This window comes from Aulonocara stuartgranti (assembly GCF_965226115.1).
Source record: "Aulonocara stuartgranti genome assembly, chromosome: 16".
Taxonomy (NCBI): domain Eukaryota; kingdom Metazoa; phylum Chordata; class Actinopteri; order Cichliformes; family Cichlidae; genus Aulonocara; species Aulonocara stuartgranti.
In genome coordinates, this window is record NC_138952.1 from 17,354,928 (window position 1) to 17,373,654 (window position 18,727).

At 40.5% G+C, this 18,727-nt stretch overlaps 1 protein-coding gene across 1 annotated transcript in view; it reads left to right on the forward strand.

Annotated features, from left to right (window-relative positions):
- The window catches only part of agps (alkylglycerone phosphate synthase), a 28,630-nt gene continuing 9,903 nt past the window's right edge, over positions 1–18,727 (forward strand). The window contains exons 1-14 of the mRNA XM_082507569.1: positions 1–257; positions 5,396–5,485; positions 6,628–6,718; positions 6,806–6,926; positions 7,049–7,123; positions 7,975–8,046; positions 8,608–8,687; positions 9,864–9,944; positions 11,072–11,197; positions 11,323–11,431; positions 15,312–15,439; positions 15,792–15,843; positions 17,299–17,375; positions 17,461–17,573. Coding sequence (XP_082363695.1) covers positions 70–257; positions 5,396–5,485; positions 6,628–6,718; positions 6,806–6,926; positions 7,049–7,123; positions 7,975–8,046; positions 8,608–8,687; positions 9,864–9,944; positions 11,072–11,197; positions 11,323–11,431; positions 15,312–15,439; positions 15,792–15,843; positions 17,299–17,375; positions 17,461–17,573 — 1,403 coding nt within the window. The 5' untranslated portion in view covers positions 1–69. The remainder of the gene's footprint in view (positions 258–5,395; positions 5,486–6,627; positions 6,719–6,805; positions 6,927–7,048; positions 7,124–7,974; positions 8,047–8,607; positions 8,688–9,863; positions 9,945–11,071; positions 11,198–11,322; positions 11,432–15,311; positions 15,440–15,791; positions 15,844–17,298; positions 17,376–17,460; positions 17,574–18,727) is intronic.

Here is an 18,727-nt window from a genome sequence, read left to right on the forward strand (position 1 = left end):
ACTTTCCCTGCTCTGACCTCTGACAGGAGCTCGCGGATCTGCTCCCTCCTGTACAAACACGGAAGCAGCATGGCGTCCAACAGCAGCGGCAGCGATAGCTCTGACAGGCAACGCATTGCACAGCAAAGACTGAGTGTAATTGCCGGACATTTACAGAGACCGGTGGAGGGTAACTCGGGCATCCTAGCCGCGGAGTGCAAAGCCCAGGGAGACAAGCTAGATGTCTCCAGCGAGCGGAGGACTGTGCCGAGGAGGAGGTACGAGGCTGTGATGGAGCGGTGGACGAGGGGGGCTTATCCGCTGTGGTTTTGGCTACTTCTTAAGTCAAACTTAAGTGCATTACCAGCTAAACATGAGACATTTGGGTGGCGTGCAGCGGTAGGCTGGTTGCTGTCTCCCCACTAGACATAGATGTCTGTTAGAAACGTAGCTGAAGCGGAGTTTGGTTAGCTTCATAGCTAACGTTTCTAGGCTACAGAGCAGCCATTCATTTGCTAAGGGGTGGGTGCGGCTAAGTGTAGGAGGAAGAAGTCGACTTTCTTAAAGTTTGCCAGCTGTAACTTTCATCCACTCTCGAAGTACATTCTTTTATTTGTTATGTAACTATGTTTCCTTTCAGTGAAGTCCTTAGTGTTTGATTAATCCGATTTGATATTCATTAACTGTTACTGAGCTGTCCGATTTAGTGGGGTTGATAAGCGGTTCTCCTTTTTTTGGAGTTGACCCGTTAGCAGGTTCACCAAAATTTTGTCTCTTGTGAGAAGACATCTTGGGTAAAATAGTAAAGCAGCCTGTAGCTAAAGTGTAACAACAGTCAGAGGAGACAGAGAAACTTCTGTCTCTTCCGTTTCTCTGATTGGTCAGGACAAGTGGTGGTCTGACTTTCAACCTATTAGCAGCCTAGTGCCTTTTGAGGAACCCCCACCAGAGCACTGACATCTAGTGTCTGTGGCAGATAACAACAGCTAACACAATCGGCAAAAGTATGTGCATCTGGCCTTGTAATGCGTGCCCCTTTCAGGCCAGTATGACACAGTGATAATGCGGCTAAATATTATGTCTTATACCCCTGTCTGCTATACTTGTGATAGTTTGATAGTTGAGGAAATGCAAAGCAAAAACAGTTACACAGCCACTAGCTATCTGCCAAACTTATAATTCAAAGAATCAATTGACAATGTGAGACTAAACTAGTTATATGGTGTTAGAGAATTTCTGTTTCAGTGGTATAACTACACTTCTTTCATTCAGTCCTGTTAGTGTCTCATTTAGAGTGAGGCAGCTTATCTTGTAATTTAAAGACACTACAGCATTACAAATGGAAGCCGCAGGGACTCTCTTATCAGCAATTACTTGGTAAGACTAGGGAAAGAATTTCCTTGTGGTGAGAGGAAACCAAAGCGAGATGCCAAACACGTAATACAAGAAACACTTGGAAGGTTGGTTAGTCCCCATAGACTGGAAACATACAGTTCCAGAGCCAGAGGTGCTTAAAGATGATGAAGTACAAACTGTGGCGGATATGGTATTTGAAAATGTTTTGCATCACCCCTTTTTGCTATATTTTGCTAGGCAAATATGAAATTGGTAAAGGAATTTATCGAGACATGTACAAACATACATGCAAATACAGTATATAAGTCAAAAACAGTTTGTACATTTCTAACAGCTTGAAAATCAATATTTGGTATGACCACCTTTATTCTTCAACAGACCTTAACCTCTCTTATTTAGCACTTCTTGTAATTTCTTTTAGTAGTCTTTGGGAATAGTTCTTCAGGCTTCTTGAAGGAAATTTAGAGCTTTTTGTTTGGTTTTTTTTGATGATGGCTACCTTTTGTTCAGCCATCATCTATTTTCTATCAAGTTGTTCCCACAACGCTTCAGTAATGTTGTGCTCTGGGGGGCCCAATCCATGCCTGATAGTTTTGCATTGTGTATTTGTTCTATCCAGATATATAAGGTGTGCTTTTACTGCTTTGGCAGTGTGTTTAGAATGATTGTCATGCTGAAAAATAAAGTTGTTGTCAATCAGATGCTTTCCAGATGGTATTTCTTGGTAGATCACAGTTTTGACAACACCACTGGCTTAAATGTAGTTCCAAACATGACAGAATCTTAACCATGCTTTACAGATAGCTGTATATTGTTATACACCTCTCCCGACCTTCTCTGTACTATTGATAACAATTTAAACCAAAAACCTCACATTTGTAACCATCACTCACTGAGACCTGTAGCCCTTGATTTTCAGCCCAGTTCTGGTGTATTTTGGCATACCTCAGTCTTTTTTTTCACACTTTCCCTTCTTTAAGAATGGCTTCTTGAAAGCCACACTTCCACTGAGACCCTTTCAAATGAGGCTTCAGTGAACAATAGATGGATGAACTGAAGGGCCAGGTACATCTCTCAGGTCCTTTGCTAGGTCCTTTCTGGATTTTTTTCCCCCCAGTTTCTCAAGGACATCACTTTTTTATACTGTTTATCTGGTAAAGATATCATTTTTTGTCCTCGACTTTTTCCTCCAGTTTACTTTTTAAGGTTAGGTGCCAAGTTTTTGTGTAATAGCTGGTTGGGAATCACTGTGTTGCTGCAAAAAATACAATTTAAATTTTTAAATAATTATGTGTTTCTGTGAGAGGCTGCTACTAAGTTTTTTGGTAAGTTTTTTAAGGACCTATATAAATACAAGTTGTTATTATTAGTATGCTTATTTTTTATTATTAAAAGTTTTTAATAATAGAATTTCAAAATTGATTGTTAACTTAGTTGATTAGGCAGCCTTTTATCCTTAAATGATTCATAGGTCAGTTTTATCGTGTAAGATAACGTTATCTCACTTTCTTTTGTTACAAAATAAGATTGTCAGGCATACCAACAGTAAAACCTGCTCTAAATGTTGCCACAAGATTGAGTCAGTCTTTGAATCGGGTTAAGCAATTACCTGCAGTATCATTTTTTTCCTCCCTCCCCCAATGTTAAGTGGATTAACAAACAGAAAAAAATTCCTCTGAATATGCTCAGGTTCAAGAACTGGGCTGAAAATGAGTGAAAAACAGCCAATACCCAAAGAAAACTTTAAAAGACTTTTAGAAGTCTGAAGAACTATTGCTTAAAATCAGTTAAAAATACAAAGGTCTTGCTCTTTGGATGCTAAATATAAAGAAATAATTGACAACTCAAGACTTTTTGCACAGTAATGTTGATGGCATCTAATGGTAACCTATAAATGAATGGAAAATGAAAGCGAAAGAGGAGAGTAGGGAAAGGTACCTAATGCCTCACGGCAGGAATCCAGCAGCCTGAGCACATACCAGCATAACTGGTGGGGTTGTTAGGGTCACCTGATCCAATCATAATTGTAAGTTTTATTAAAAACGAAATGTAAGATTCATTGAAAGATGTGATTATATCCTGTTCATTCGGGGCTTTGTGTGTGATGGGAAGCATTTTAGCTTCTGTTTTAAAAAGCATGTTTAAGCAAGAATCTTGATGTACAGGTTGTGTGTTCTCCTAAAGCAGCAGTTGACAAGATGTTGTGTCATCACACATGTAGTAATCTTTCCGTGAGAGTGAAGTAGATTTCTGTCACGCCTTTGGGCTTTGTTTGCTAGGTACTAGAAAGTAGTACGAAGAGCAAAAGTCATGCAGGAAACGGGCTGAGCAAACAGCTTTTACTTGTGGAAGGCATTTTTCAGTCAAAGCATGCCTCATTCACTACGACCATCACATTAACTAGATTGCATCATTTTAAGGCAACTTTACTTTTTATGGATCAGAAATGTTTGCACGGATTTGCTTCTCTATCTGTACAACAAATGGCGTCATCTATCTTTAGACCAGGTTTTGATTAGAAAGAAACACTTGGAAAAAATCTTTAAGGGAGGATAAAAGAAGAAACTTTTAGAAGTACAGCTTCCAGGATGGACAGGAATGTAACAGATGTTGTGTGGAGACAGAGTTGGGGTGCACACAGACTATGTCCACCCAAGCAACCCTGCCCCACAATTTAGGAATCCTTAATAGCTGGAAAGAGAGTTTCTGTTTTTTGGTACCTGTACTTTAATAATAATGATAATAAGAATGGATTGCATTTATATAGCGTTTTTCTAGGCACCCACTATTCATTCACTCTCACATTCACACACTTTGTAGCCACAGCTGCCCTGGGGCAGACTGACAGAAGCGAGGCTGCCATATCGCGCCATCGGCCCCTCTGGTCAACACCAGTAGGCGGTAGGGTAGAGTGTCTTGCCCAAGGACACAACGACCAGGACAGAGAGAGCAGGGGGATCGAACCGGCAACCTTCCGGTTACAGATGAGCTTCCCAATCCCATGAGCCAAGGTCGCCCCTATGAAAGTTAGTAGTCTGTACTTACTGGCTTACTGCCAAACACAATGCCCAGCTATGGAGACAGTTTTATTTCGCATGTACAGCAGCTATTACACTCCATCAGTGGTGGTGAGGATTCAATAAAGTATGACTTAGTGTGTCACTCCTGCTCGTAATTTAGAGAAAACCCCATTTTGGCATGTGTTAATCTTAATAATGGCTTTTATGCCAACATTAGCATGCCATCCCAAGTGACCCGTGATTATTGATCTGTACATGGTTGTACAGCTGTCTTTCTTTAAGAAGTACAGCACACTAGCATTGTACAGTACAGTCATAAGGCGGTAAAGCCAGCATTTGTATTTTGATATCTCAGAACAGTAACAGAATAGTGACAGTTGTTGAAATTTACATCTTTGCAAAGCAAGCACAGCCACGTAGTATCTGTTGGCTAGTTCCCAACTTGGTTCCTGTTTGTACAGTGGAAAACACAAAGCGTAGTTGGTGTCTATGTGCCATTTTTGTTAAGTGTAGCCTGGAAGTTCAGCACACACATTTAAGTCTAATCCTAAAAAGCTGAGGAGTGTTAAAAGTAGCTGTTGAAAAATGTCTGATTGGTGCCATAAATGTAAAATATCTAATGTATTAAATGGAGCTCAAGGACTGTATGCTCACTTCTTCTGTGGATGGACAAGTTGTTTGAATGTGTTGCCTTTGCAATACTAAAAGAGCCATGTGTTTGCTAACCTGTGGGCAAAGCATTTGGGTGTGCCTGTCTGCAGCCTCCCATTTTGTAAATTTGCCACTTCATAGCCACCTCAGGTTAATGGAAAAGCTGGGAATGGCTTAATAAGATTAAGGGATATTCTATATGTCTGGCTTTTCAGATAACATCATGAGATTGTCAGGAAGGATGCTGAGCCAGTATCCAGCCCAGAGGGACTGGGATGGCAAATTAACCAGGGCACCACACCCTGGAATAATCCCCACATGTTCTATTGTAATTTTGAGTGATAATCTGCCCAAGTCCTAACTTGTACCTAAATTCATTTTTTTCACAGACAGGAGATTATGAAATGGAATGGCTGGGGATACAGCGATTCAAAATTCCTGTACAACAAGAAAGGCCAAGGAGAATTTACTGGAAAAAGGTAAAGTATGAGAAAGCAGCCAGCACTCTTAGGTAAAGCTTATTCTTATCTGTTGGTGGTCATTACTTGGTCTCATCCACTCCCTCTAATCTAGTGTTAGCCACTGTGTTGAGCTTTAGCATTCATTCTGTTTGTGTAACTTGAGGCTGCAGCTTTGCATTGATCTTTTTTTTTTTTTTTACAGCCCACTACTTGAACCCAGCCTTTGAAAATCAGTCGCTGTCTCTGTGCTTGCTGTGTGCTCACAACAATGTGGTGCTACTGCCACCTAGTGGTTGGCATTTAAACTGTTTATTGTCATCTGAGAAGGTCACTGGTTGTGATTTTCAGCACTCAGGTGCCCATTAGCAGAAACAACTCACCAATTTCTTAAAAATATAAGATGAATATTATGCTGGCAGTCATGTGTCTGATGGTAAATGCAAATGTAGGTGTAAGAAAAAACGTACTTTTAATTGCTGCAGATTCCCAGAAACAACTGTTACTCAGTTCCTCTGCATATCCTTTATCCATGCCTGCCACGACAAGAGCAAAGGTGTAGGTGGGTCTTGTTTCCGTAATCATCACAGACAGCTCTGGGAGAGGTAGCTGTGCTTGTGAGACAATCAAAACAGAGAACTGGCACAGTATGTACGAGCACGTATTATCAAGCAAATTGTTTCCTCCTGTGTAAGCACTTACCATAGAGCCCTCAGGGCTTTCCGTGCCCTACCAACAAAAAAAGCTATCTGGGTGTTGTATATCAGCTGAAGCAAGGGTGACGTCCTCCTTGGCTCGCTTGCTGCAGGAGGGTTTTTTTTTTCCTCACTTAAATACTGCATATATTTTACAAAGGTACACCATAGTCCCCGGATGGGCCCAATCTGTGACACCAGCACAATTATGAAAGTGATGGTAAAGGAAAAGCAATAACAGCACTGTCACTGCTGCTCTGCTTGTCTAATAACCTCACTGGACTCAGATCTCATACTGTATTCTTATTAGCCACAGGTCTGGTTCTCCAAATGAATTTGCCCAGTCAAGCATGGAGATATTTTCAGTTTCAGAGTTTCACTTCTGCTGCATTGAAGCTAATACATGAGACTCGGTTGATTATTTTTAATTGGTAATTCAAACTTTCTTTCCTCTTTTACACAATCCAGGTATAGGCTGAGCGGTATGATCATCCCCGGCCTCAGAGAGTGGATGGAAAGCACGTTCGGTGCCAATCTGCAGCACAAAACTCCAGCAGCAGTGAGTAACAGCTCCTGTTTAGTTGTTGCGACTTCGATGAATGGCATTGTGCAGAAGCCATAACCGCTGTGGTTTGTTTTGTTTAAGCCAATTCTGAATAGCAGTGCTGTCCAGCCTCCCACTCTAAACGAGGCCTTCTTGAAGGAGCTAAAGTCCACAGGCATTCCCTTCTCTCATGACGCTGAAGACCGGGTTTTTCGCTCTCATGGTAAGGCAGAAAAAAGTCTTTTAATGTCTGTGAATTGTAATTTAATTTGCAAAATTTTTTTCATTTGTTATGAAAATATTTTTAAAATGGTGACGTAATTTCATTTTTAAATTTTTTTCCAGGCCATTGCTTACACGAGATCTTTGCTTTGAGAGAGGGGAAAATTGGCCGTGTTCCAGATTTGGTTGTATGGCCAAGTGAGTTCAGAAGCTATGCTGTCACTGTTAAACATGTGTATATATAATTTCTTTCCACTGTGTGTCTGCTTTTCTCCTCCTACATAGCATAACTGATCCCTCCTACTGGCTTAGGTGATTTAAAGGGTTAATCTCTGCAGCGGCAGGGATATTAATATGTATGAGTAGAAGCTTAATAAGAAGCGTCAGGGGGAGGACGGTTGACACCCAATACTCCACAGTCTGGCCCTGCATAGTACACTCATGAATTATGATTCTGAGATTGGTTTTCTCTTGTTATGGCTAGCACTATTTTATCATGCAAATAAATGTTGACTGATGGTTGAAACTTGATTAGCAGCCTCCCAAATGGGAAGCGAATCACCAGGCAACTGTAGGCACATTCTCATCCACAGTGGCTAATCCCAAGTTTTAACTTTTCCAACCGTACAAATGCACTCTCATCTACTAAATGTGCAGTAGATGTTTTGAGCTATAATTGCCATTCCTCGGTAGCCTCTACAAGTGAATTTTAAGTGGATGTTTAGTTTGTGGAGCTGTAATCCTTTGGCCTACGCTATGTGTTTAATTGGATGCCCAAATGCAGTAGAATGTAAGCATTTCTCACTGCCTCTTAAAAGCTCTCGAGGCCAGTCAAGCACATCCATGTACTTTGGTATTGCTGTTCATCCCACTCACTCACTGCCCCAGTGTGAATGTATATGGGCTCTGATTGGTTAAAATACATCTGTATTGATCTAGCATGTCCCACCCAAGAGAGTGTAGCTTCATGCAGTTTGACTCAGCCTGAAGAAAGCCCGAGGCAAATCAAAGGATGCCCTGTCAAAACAAATCTTCTATGTTTTTTGCAGACTGTCACAATGATGTAGTGAAAATTGTGGAGCTCGCATGCAAACACAACGTTTGTTTGATGCCATATGGAGGTGAGCTATGAAATCAAAGGCGTTAATCTACATAATTAGCTTTTATGTAAAATTACTATGGGGCTCTAGTTTATTTGCATTTCGCAACTTGTAACATATAGTGTAATTTCATCCATCAGTTATCTGTTTTTTATGTGGGTGGGTGAGGGCTTAGTGAAAGCTTTATTATCTATATTATAGATGCTGCTGTTAAAAGTAGAGCAGTGGACACTGCACTAATTGTGGTGGTTACAACCATAGGAAATGATTGTAACTTTTATGTTTGTTTTCTTCTGTCAGTCACTACTAAAAAATGTCATGCTAATAATATGGGAGAAATAAATCTTACGTATTGTTAGTTTTATTGCAGTTTGCGAACAGGTTCGTGACAATCATATCAATAAAAGTCAGTCATTCATTACTGCAGTGAAATCCTGAAGTGTGCAGACGTGCCATAAGAAAAAATTATATATTGCACCTCAAGGATGAGCTATTCAGATGGTGCTTTTCCTCCTGTAACGTGTCAAAATGACTGCTGTGAAAAGGAGTTTTATTGTAACAGTGGTTTTTATTATCTCTTAGGAGGGACTAGTGTCTCTAGTGCCCTCGAGTGCCCCCCAGAGGAAACTCGTTCCATCGTGTCGTTGGATACCTCACAGATGGTACGTAAACACCTGCGCGATCAGCGTTAAGGACAACTAAACTAAAATCAATCTATCTGATCTTTAAAGTTAGAACAATAATCTGAAAAGAGACTGAGAGAGAGTCAGGCTGGATCAGTATACTTATTCATAGACACCAGGCCATAAGCTGAAATGGATATTAAGATTAATATTCAACGTGTTGTTTTCTGTGTCTATTGTTGATATCTCTTCAGGTTTGGATTACTAAAAAAATGTGTCAAGTAAAATTGTGTTTTTGGCAAAACATGATTGTAGTAATAGTACATGTACATTATTTGGGCTCAGGAATTCCTTCTTTTTATCAGCTGATAACAGCCAAGTAATAGTGGAAACTGTTAGTGTGTGCTACAAGCTATTGCATTATGAGACTGAGTGTTTCCAGTGTTCTTTTTTCCCATATACATCTTTTTTTTTCAGTAACATGAGTGCAGCCAGAGTTAGAATTGGTAAATTAGTTGTGTGGATAGGGACAAAACCCAAGTGATGCACCAGCCATTAATCTCAATACAATCCCAAACAAGTCCCCATAAACATGATAATCTTTTATCGGATACAATATAAAGTGGTGAAAATTGTCACTGTACAGTAAAGCTCTTTGATCCATGCTCACCCAGAGGTGATATGCAAGCTGTCTACAAGCTCCTAGCTCACCACTCATTGAGTTTGCTGCCACTGACATCAGTGACCAGCGTTCTGTGTCAGGGATCAGAGGTCAGGTGTCTCCAGCTGAACCACATGAAAGGAGCAATGTAGTAGGAACGTAACGTTTATTAGCTCTGGGGACTAATTTATGACCTCCTATAGGTAGGGCTAAGCCTTTGGGAAACTGACAGTTGTCTCCCATCCTTGTCTGCACACATTCGTCCTCAGACGTTTTGATGAAAAACATACCGTGTTGTAAGCAAACTGTGAAGAGACTGTCTCCACAGCCTGCTCTTGAGTGCAATGTTTATGTCTGAGTCTGAGATATTTTAAGTCAACATAACAGATGTAGGCAGAGCTCAGATGACAGACATGGCGATATACAATATGTGTTTGAAAGCAGCCGTTTTACACAAAGGAAACGGCTTTAAAAAAACATTTCTCCCAAAAAACTTTGTGAAATATAAAATGTATGTTTATGACGTCCTCCGACATGTTGTTTGTTTGTCACAGAACCGCATTCTGTGGATTGACGAGAAAAATTTAACTGCCCATGTGGAAGCTGGCATTGTCGGTCAGGATCTAGAGAGATTGGTAAGTACTGCTCGCCCATCCATTTTAATTCACCGAAAGAGCTTATGTTAATATAAAGCGTTGTGCCAACAATCAAGCTGTGCGCCTGTTCCCTAGGAGGCTGTCTGTGCTCATTCACCTTGGTACTCTTTGCTCAGTAGATCTAACAGGGTGCAGGAAGGAGTTTGCGGTAGGAGCAGAGCGCTGAAGGGGAGAGATTAGAGTCTGAGACGGTGGTCATGAGCAGATGGCACCATCAAGCTAATTCAGAAAAATGGAGAAGGAGCAGGCGTTTGATGTAGAGGAATGCGTGAGCTGCATTTAAAGCAGACTCCACCTCTGCATTTAGACTGGGCCGATTTCATAGAGCAGATGGGTCTGCATTATAAACTGCCTTCCAGAGGAATGCTGTGATAAAACAAGGCTTGACTTTACCCTTGTGCTTCTGGGGAGCATTGTTGTTGTACTTTAAGATCTTAATTATTATTACTGTTGAATGTTCCGCCTAAAGATGCAATCTTTCAGTGCTACGTCTGCCTTAAGGAGAATGTGTGGGCTCCCAATGACCTACACATTCTCCTCAAAGCCTTGGGGATAGTGAATCTGATGAATAGATTTCTCAGAAGTACATTGTTATTACTGCATGGCAAGGAACAAAGCCATACAGTGTGTTTTCTGTTCTTTTTTTCTTTGTGGAAGAGGAATGTGTAAGCAGTCTTGCCTGCATAACTCATACACTTAAATAAATATGTAAAACTTACTATTATTTTAGTTTTACTAACAAAGGCTTGTGTGTGCTGGATGTATCAAGTTTACAGGCATTATTTTGCACATGACAGCAGAGCTGCTGTCAGACTAAAGAGAGAGAGATCAGTGCATTATTTATTCAGTCTTTCCACTTGGTTTATTTTGGGCCATTATAAAACCACCAATGCCATAAAACCGCCGTTTTTACATTGCGGTATAACTAGAGCAGTGACATGCAGCAGCAGAGGTGCAATTATATTTTCCCTTTGCTTGCGCATTCTCTTCGCTTGTTATTAAAACATTCTCGTGGGTTTACGACATCATTGTTTACCACACATTTCTGGCTCCCTTTTAAGTTAAAAACAAACACGTTTTTTTTATATTTTTCCATTTTATTGCAGCTTAATGAGAGCGGCTACTGTACAGGACACGAGCCTGACTCCATGGAGTTCAGCTCCCTGGGGGGCTGGGTAGCAACCAGAGCATCAGGTATGAAGAAGAACATCTATGGCAACATTGAGGACCTGGTGAGTGCACAGAAACCTGTAGAAAGAAAATTATTACATTAGGTTTTGTGGGCTTCACGTCTTTAAGTTTGGGCAGGTGTTGTTTGGTTCTAAAGCTGCTTTATCGCTGTGTTCTCACTGAATAGGTTGTCCACATAAAGATGGTTACCCCACAAGGTGTGATTGAAAAGAGCTGTCAGGGACCTCGCATGTCCACGGGGCCGGATGTTCACCACTTCATCATGGGCTCGGAAGGTTAGATGACTTTCTCACGTTATTCCAGTTCAGGAGTGCATGTGGGCGTGTGTGCAGTTGTGTAAACATGCATGTCAATGTGGGTTTGTGTGCGTGTCTTTGAAACCTCTGTGATAAAACGGTAACATCAGGATGATTCTCATGCTCTCCGCTTCTTACACATTTACTAGCATTGGTGGAAATGTGATCTGGAGAGGTGTTAGTTAGGAACCAGCAAGTGTCCTCTGCTCCCCATCTGCACTGTCCTGTCCTTGTGAATGCCCACAGAGAATACTGCCATATGTCAGGTTTCCCCTGCATAATGAAGAGGTTCAGAGACTCTTGGCATCGTTATGTTAAACAGCTGTGGATACAAACTTTTTATTTGCCCTACAAAGCTCAGCAATCTGCTCCTCGACTGGGCTGGGACTGCTACAGAAGTCTCTATTTGCGTTCAGCGAAACTGATCTCAGCAACAGTATCATACCAAGAAACAGGGTTTGAAGGTTGGAAGTTGTGTCCTGACCGCGCAGATTAACTGTGAGAGGTCATGTTTTGACTGACAGTTGCCATATATGGGTAGTTTCAAATTAAGCTAGCCACATGTATTTTTACTCTTTATGACTCAGCCACCACAGAATTAAAGATCTTCTCCAAAGAATTTTGCTCTGCCTTAAATACGTTTGGCACTTTACACTTCATGGCTTGAACATGATTCTGCACTAGTAGACTGTAGGGTGCTCGGGACAGCCCTGCAGAAAAACTTTTGTTGTGAGATGACTGCAGTGTCCAAAGTATCTGGTACAAATGATCTGTGGGCTCTCAGTTAGGTTGTTGATGGTCCTTCAGCCAGATGCAGAGTAGTTATAACATACTAATACACATAAGTTACAACATACAAAGAGCTGAAGTGAAACCGAGCAGATCTTGGATGTTTGGTTATGCTTCTCCCATTCCTGGTGAACTCCTGTGAAAAGCCTGTGGCTCCCTTCCCTGTTCCAGCCCACTTGTCAGCCAATCAGCATTCGACCTACGCATAGCTGAGCTCTGCACTGTTGGGTTGTTGGATGCATGGGAGCATTTTTGCATAGGCTGAAAATCCATCTCCTCATAAGCTCTCCGTGGGCAAATACCTACAGAAGTACACAATGACCAAATCCAAGAATTCCTTTCCCAAAGGATGAATTTCTAAAAGATACTTGCAATGGGTTCCCTATTATTTATGCACTATGAACCCTTAGAGCCAGACTGTTTTATCTGCAAATACTATTGGCTTACAATAGCTATTTGTTGATCTGTCCATATCTGCATTTACATCATCCAATAAATTTAAATTTAAAAAGTAAAGAAGAGTTGGTAGGAACACAGTTCAACCATGTAATGAGTGTTACATCTTTTGTCCACTAAAGGGCATTCTGCAACTTCCCTGCAACGTGTTGGAACATCACAAACACATCGAGCTGATCCAACTAAGTGAACAACTACACATAAGCAGATTTCCATAACATCAGTTATATTTCATGTATCTGAAAGAAAACCTCAGCTGATTTGTAAAATATTGGAAATTTAAATCACCAAATATCAGTATCAATATCAGTCTTAAAAATCCTGTATCGGATTAAATATCATGTTACAATCAATATCAGAATAGTGTTTGTCTTGCTTACTGGCCAGTTATACAGCCAGCAATACATGGTGCATTGTCCTGTGTGTGTGTGTGTGTGTGTGTGTGTGTGTGTGTGTGTAAAGCAACTCTAGCATCTTGATGGCATCCAAAAAATGTTACGTTTGTGAAACAGTGGACTTGAGAACAACAAGCCTAGTTTGCTGCTTTTTCTGGATATGAGTCTATAAAAGATAATCAGTTACTGAAAGTGAAAATAATAGCAGTCTACTTGTAATGCATAGCTAGATATTGCTTACTCATGTACTCACTCACATGGTACAAATATTTTGAATATTGAATAATCTAATATCACAGTAGCACATTTTTTCTAACATGCTTCATATCTTCAAAACCCAAGCTTAGAGAAGGAGCTTTTTTGCAATTAAGGTGAGTGAAATTGAAGATGCTCTTGCTTCTGTGGTTGCTACACTGAGCAGAGATAGGACAGGACCACACCTCAGTGGTAGAGCATGTTGTTCTGGGAGGCCTAACTCTTTTGCTAAGAGGTCACACCAGCACACAGTCTCATTAAAATTATCTACCTCCTCACCGAAAGAATCCCATCCTGGTGTCTGACAGTAGGCCACAACAACAGCAAAGCGCCAGGCTAAAACCCTCAACTATGCTCTGCATGTTAAGTGGAACGCATCCATTTCATTAGAAATTACTGTGAAACCTCAGACTTCTTATTCTCTGCACAACAACGGGTCTGTGTATCTCTCTGACCTTGAAGTAACCTGAATGCAAAGTAGTTCTTCCCCCTTGCTACAGCCAGTGTAAACAATGATTGGAATGATCAATGCTAATCCTTTTCTCTTTTAAACTCCCCTCAACCATGCAGAAAATACGATATGAAACCAACTAACGCTAACCTAATGTTGAGAGTTAAATGATTGATTTAAAGCAGTGGTTGCACAATGGTCAGTGGCTTTTTTGGTCAAAATATTTGCTGCTAAAAACGCTCTTCATTGTGAATATTCCCTTTCCGCAAATACGTAGCCTTTAAGATGAGGTTAGTCTAATAGCAAGAGTTCCAGTAAAGTTAGCTTAAGCTGCACTCAGTATTTCATTGCATCTGTCCCGAGAGAGTTTTTCCAGCATTGCTGTTCTTATTGCCTCCATTTAGCCCTCACCCTGGCTCCTCCTACAGTCTTTCTTTCTCTCCTTCTCTAGATCCCCACCCCTCTCTCATTAAGTGGCTTCTCCTGCATGCTATCAGGAGGGGGGGAGAAAAAACCCTTCTTGGGGTGAGGCCCAATGCAGTCACGTTTTCCAGTGTGCCACTAGGGAGCAGCATGTGGCATACAGTGTCACATTAGAGGCCTCATTAACAACCATAACAGGCTGATGAAGCCTCCTGATGGACTGTGTTCATGGGGGATACATTTATAAATGAACGTGATCTATAATGATACAGAGTGCACAGGGTGCAAGAAAGCAATTTGGATCATAGCAATAAAATTCACAAACTAGCTCAAATAGCTGTTGTTCATTGTTGAGTGTGTGGAGAAAGTGTAAAAATGGCAATTACGTGTTGTGCAAACCCATCAGATATTCTCTTTTGTTGTCCAAAACCCTTAAAATGTTTGTACAGTTCACTTTAAGAATAGATGTTTTTAAACTGTGCTTGTGTTCTTGTAGAAAAAGCAATGTTTTAATTTTTTTTCACTCATTGTAGTTTTCATTTTTCATCTGATAACAAAAGAAAGCATTTTGATTAGCCACATCTTTTTCAGAAAAGTCATCTGAAAGCAAGTGCTCAAAGATTGAGCTTAATTCAATTTTTTTTTATGAGAAGAGATGGCAAACATCCTTTGCTACCCATAGTTTACTTTCAAATAAACATTGGGTATATTTGAACCAAGTGGTGTGAGGATTTCAGCAGCAGCAGCAGGTAATTGTTGAAAGCTTCCAGGTCATGAGGTCAGCCACAGGTTTCCTTCTACCTTGTGTGCGTGTTGCTGTTGTTGGTCTTGGTGCCTTTGATATACCCCTGCTTTACTTCCTGGTGTTCTTAAGCTGATAAATCTCAGTTATCCCCGAGTGTGTGGTAGAAAACCAGATCTGCTAAGTGAAATGTGAGACAAAGGTCACCAGAACAACCCCTGGGACATGTACCAGAGCCCTGTAAAACAGTCTTGAGTTCCGCTTAAAGCGGGTTAGGTCATATAAACTCTGGGAACTGATGTACGTACTTTTGTTCTGCTCAAAATCTCTCACTGTGATTTTCCACAGGAACCCTGGGCGTGGTTACTGAGGTTACAATGAAGATTCGTCCCATGCCGGAGTACCAAAAATACGGCTCTGTGGTGTTCCCTAATTTCGAGATGGGAGTTGCCTGTCTTCGAGAGGTTGCCAGACAGGTAACAGGTTAATCTCCCCTTCAGCATGTTGTGCTCTGTTGCTTCATAAAGCCATGTCTCAACATGAGATGGAGGCTAGAAAGTTACTGTGTTTGAGGTATGCACAAAATAAGCACTTTCAGGTCTTCGTTTTACCTCCTTTAAAGCTAACCTGGCAGAAGAAAGCAGGGAAAAACTGATTTATAGACCAACTTGCAAAGGCATCTGACGTCGTCAGACCTCATTTGGCCTGAAGTGCTGTCTCAGAGAGTCTGTATACTGTACATTTAGGACAAATAAACAAAAGCTATAAAATCAAAGCTCTTTATTGTTGTTCATTCGACTAATTCGGGCCAACTTCTTTTCCCTGCAGAGGTGTGCCCCAGCTTCTATACGACTCATGGATAATGAACAATTTAAATTTGGTAAGTTTTATTTGGAGTTCACATTTAAGCCCATCTCAGTTATCACCTCTTTATGTGTCTATATGACTTTCATTTAATCTACAAATTCTCAACATTAGCTTTTCCCGTTACAAGTAGGACTTAATTTGGCTAGATTTTTATTTTTTGTTTTTCCAGGCCCCAATAAAACCTTTGGCTTTGATCAGAGAGCTTTGCAACATGAGCCACATGATGTGGTTTAATCATTTCTTTAGTTTCTCCCATTTTATTTTGTTTGGTGTTCCACCTAACCATGAACGGCACTTGTGCAGCAGTCAATGATGTCACAACGGTCCATGCCACTGAATCGTTAAATTGATTATTATTTTTGCAACCGAATATCTGCGCGCACACACACACACAAACACACAGTTTGAAGCACGATGAAAAATAAACCCGACCAGAATTAAGTCATTATTGCACTGAAGTTTTATGATGTTGTTTCTTCGGGTCCAGTGGAATGCATCTGGCATTCCCAGAGATCGCTGCAAAGTTCCCCAGTCTCGTGGGATCTCATTATCTTCCCTGTATTTCCACTTTTCACAGAGTAGGCACTTCCTAGCCTTACACAGGGAAGACAAAGTGACCAGGATCTTTTTTTCTTTTTCTTTTGGGAGGGGGGATAAAAACTAAAACTCATGGCACTATGATGCATTCATGGATTTAGTAACTTGTCCTTACTTTTTAATAATGATTACTGTGGAGAAAGTTTGTGTACTGTATAAAAGGGTTGGGGGTTTTTTTTTAGTTTGAGACTACACAAACAATTTAGCTCTACCTGTATTAATATATAAAAATAAGGATTTTGTATAAAGGAAAGATAATATAAACATATGAACATATCATTTTTGTTCATTGTATTAGCAATTTTTTCTCTCTGGATTTTGAGTATTTAATTAACGAGTATGATGGCTGTGAGGGACCTTAAGACCCACAATCACAGTTTGGAATGGAAACAATTAGGACACTAAGTGATGAAGAGACTTGAGCATAGGGGGAAATAAATGAACTGTTAAGTCTCGGCGACATCACCCATGACTTCCCTGCTGTGATTGATAACCATCCCATTGGCCCCAGCCCCTCATTTTCCCTTGTCCACAGGCGCTTTTGTGCGTCCGATCAGGAATAAATCAAAAAGGGTGGCTGAGGAAGACGGATATCACTGTGTCAACCCCACTTCCCTTCGGAAACTCTCTGATTTATAGTCGCTGTCGCTCGCAGCCACTGGCCAGTTGTGAAGTTATTCAAATGTTACCATTTATTTCTTCTTCTTTTGTTTGCAATTCCAAATATATCAGAGTTGCTTTGCTCTCTCAGAACACTGGAGGATGCAAGCAGAAGCAGAGTTTGCCTAATTTGTGGGAAATTTTGTTTTATTTACTTTAGGGCTTCTTTTAGGTGAATTAACTGAACTGATTTTAATCTGATATTTAACAGGTCATGCCCTGAAGCCTCAAGTATCTTCAATTTTCACTTCCTTTTTGGACGGGTTGAAGAAATTTTACATCACCAAGGTAAAAAATAACCAGGGGTGAACACTGTAAGGTTCTTGCTGCAGGTGTTTTACATGAAAAATGAGCCTACCTCTTTAATTCTCAGTTCAAAGGGTTTGACCCCAACCGCCTGTGTGTGGCCACCCTGCTGTTTGAGGGAGACCGCGAGAAGGTCCTGCAGCATGAAAAGCAGGTTTATGACATTGCTGCAAAATTTGGGTGAGTAGTGGCTGCTGAGTTTGGTATTTTTACATCTTTCTTCTATATCTCTATATTGTTGGATCATTTAAAGATCAGAAAGGTTAGAAATGTGCCATAAGGTGAGGCTTTATACACAGTGGTGGCGCTGCTTTCAAGCAGCCTTGGAGTAGCAGTGATAAGAATTGAGAAGCACAGTTACACACTTAAGATTTGTTCTTCGACTCAGTAGCTTGTCTCGATGTGGATTGATGGATCACCTCTGGATGTCCTCCTGTCAGGCTAGCTTTAATGTTAAAGTAGGTGTGAGGTGGGCAGAGATAGTAGGGCACAGCTCCCCTTAGGACAGCACAGGGCCACAAGACACAGCTGGGGAGTGTTTGGCTCTTGTGATTGATCATGAAACACATCAATAAGGACTTTCTTGGAAATCTGTTACCAGCCAGCCAGAGAGGAAACCTCCTTCATCCAGAACCATTTTTAAGCCCTCAAAAAAGAATATTCAGTTCATTTGCCATCTGTGTAATTGTTATGAAAATAATTACTTTTATTTATTGGTGAATTGTAATTGGTAAACGGTAAAAGGTTTTTGGAAACCTAATATGAATATATCTGTGTAGAAATCTCATATAAACATTTCTCATCTATAACTAACTCCAAATAATCCTGATGCACAGTTTCCTCAGACATTTTTGTCTGTTCCCATTATTTTGCACAGCCACATAAGAACACAAAACCTCGGTCCTAATTTACTCAGATCCAAAATCTTCCACACACAACAAAAGAAAGAAAGAAAGCTTTAAAGTTCAAAGATGGATTTTTATGGTAAACTGGACATTTAAAAAACTGCAGAAACATATGAATGGATAAAGATATCAACCTTTCATCTCAGGTAGACCACAAATGTGATATGTTTGGTCTGAAAACTGGCTGCAAGGATTTGTACAAGATTTGCACCATCATGAGTCATGACATAGCCAATGCATAAATGTGTTAGTCATTCATTAAAGTGGTTGTGGCAGTAACCTTTACGTTTGCAGATATTTCACATCTATGTGAAGCGTTTGTAAATCTATAGATCTCAAGTGTTCATACAGTTGCTACCAAAACGGACTCTGGATTTTTAATATTTTTTTTAGTTAAGAGAAACAATAAAAAAGTCCAGTGTTTCATTG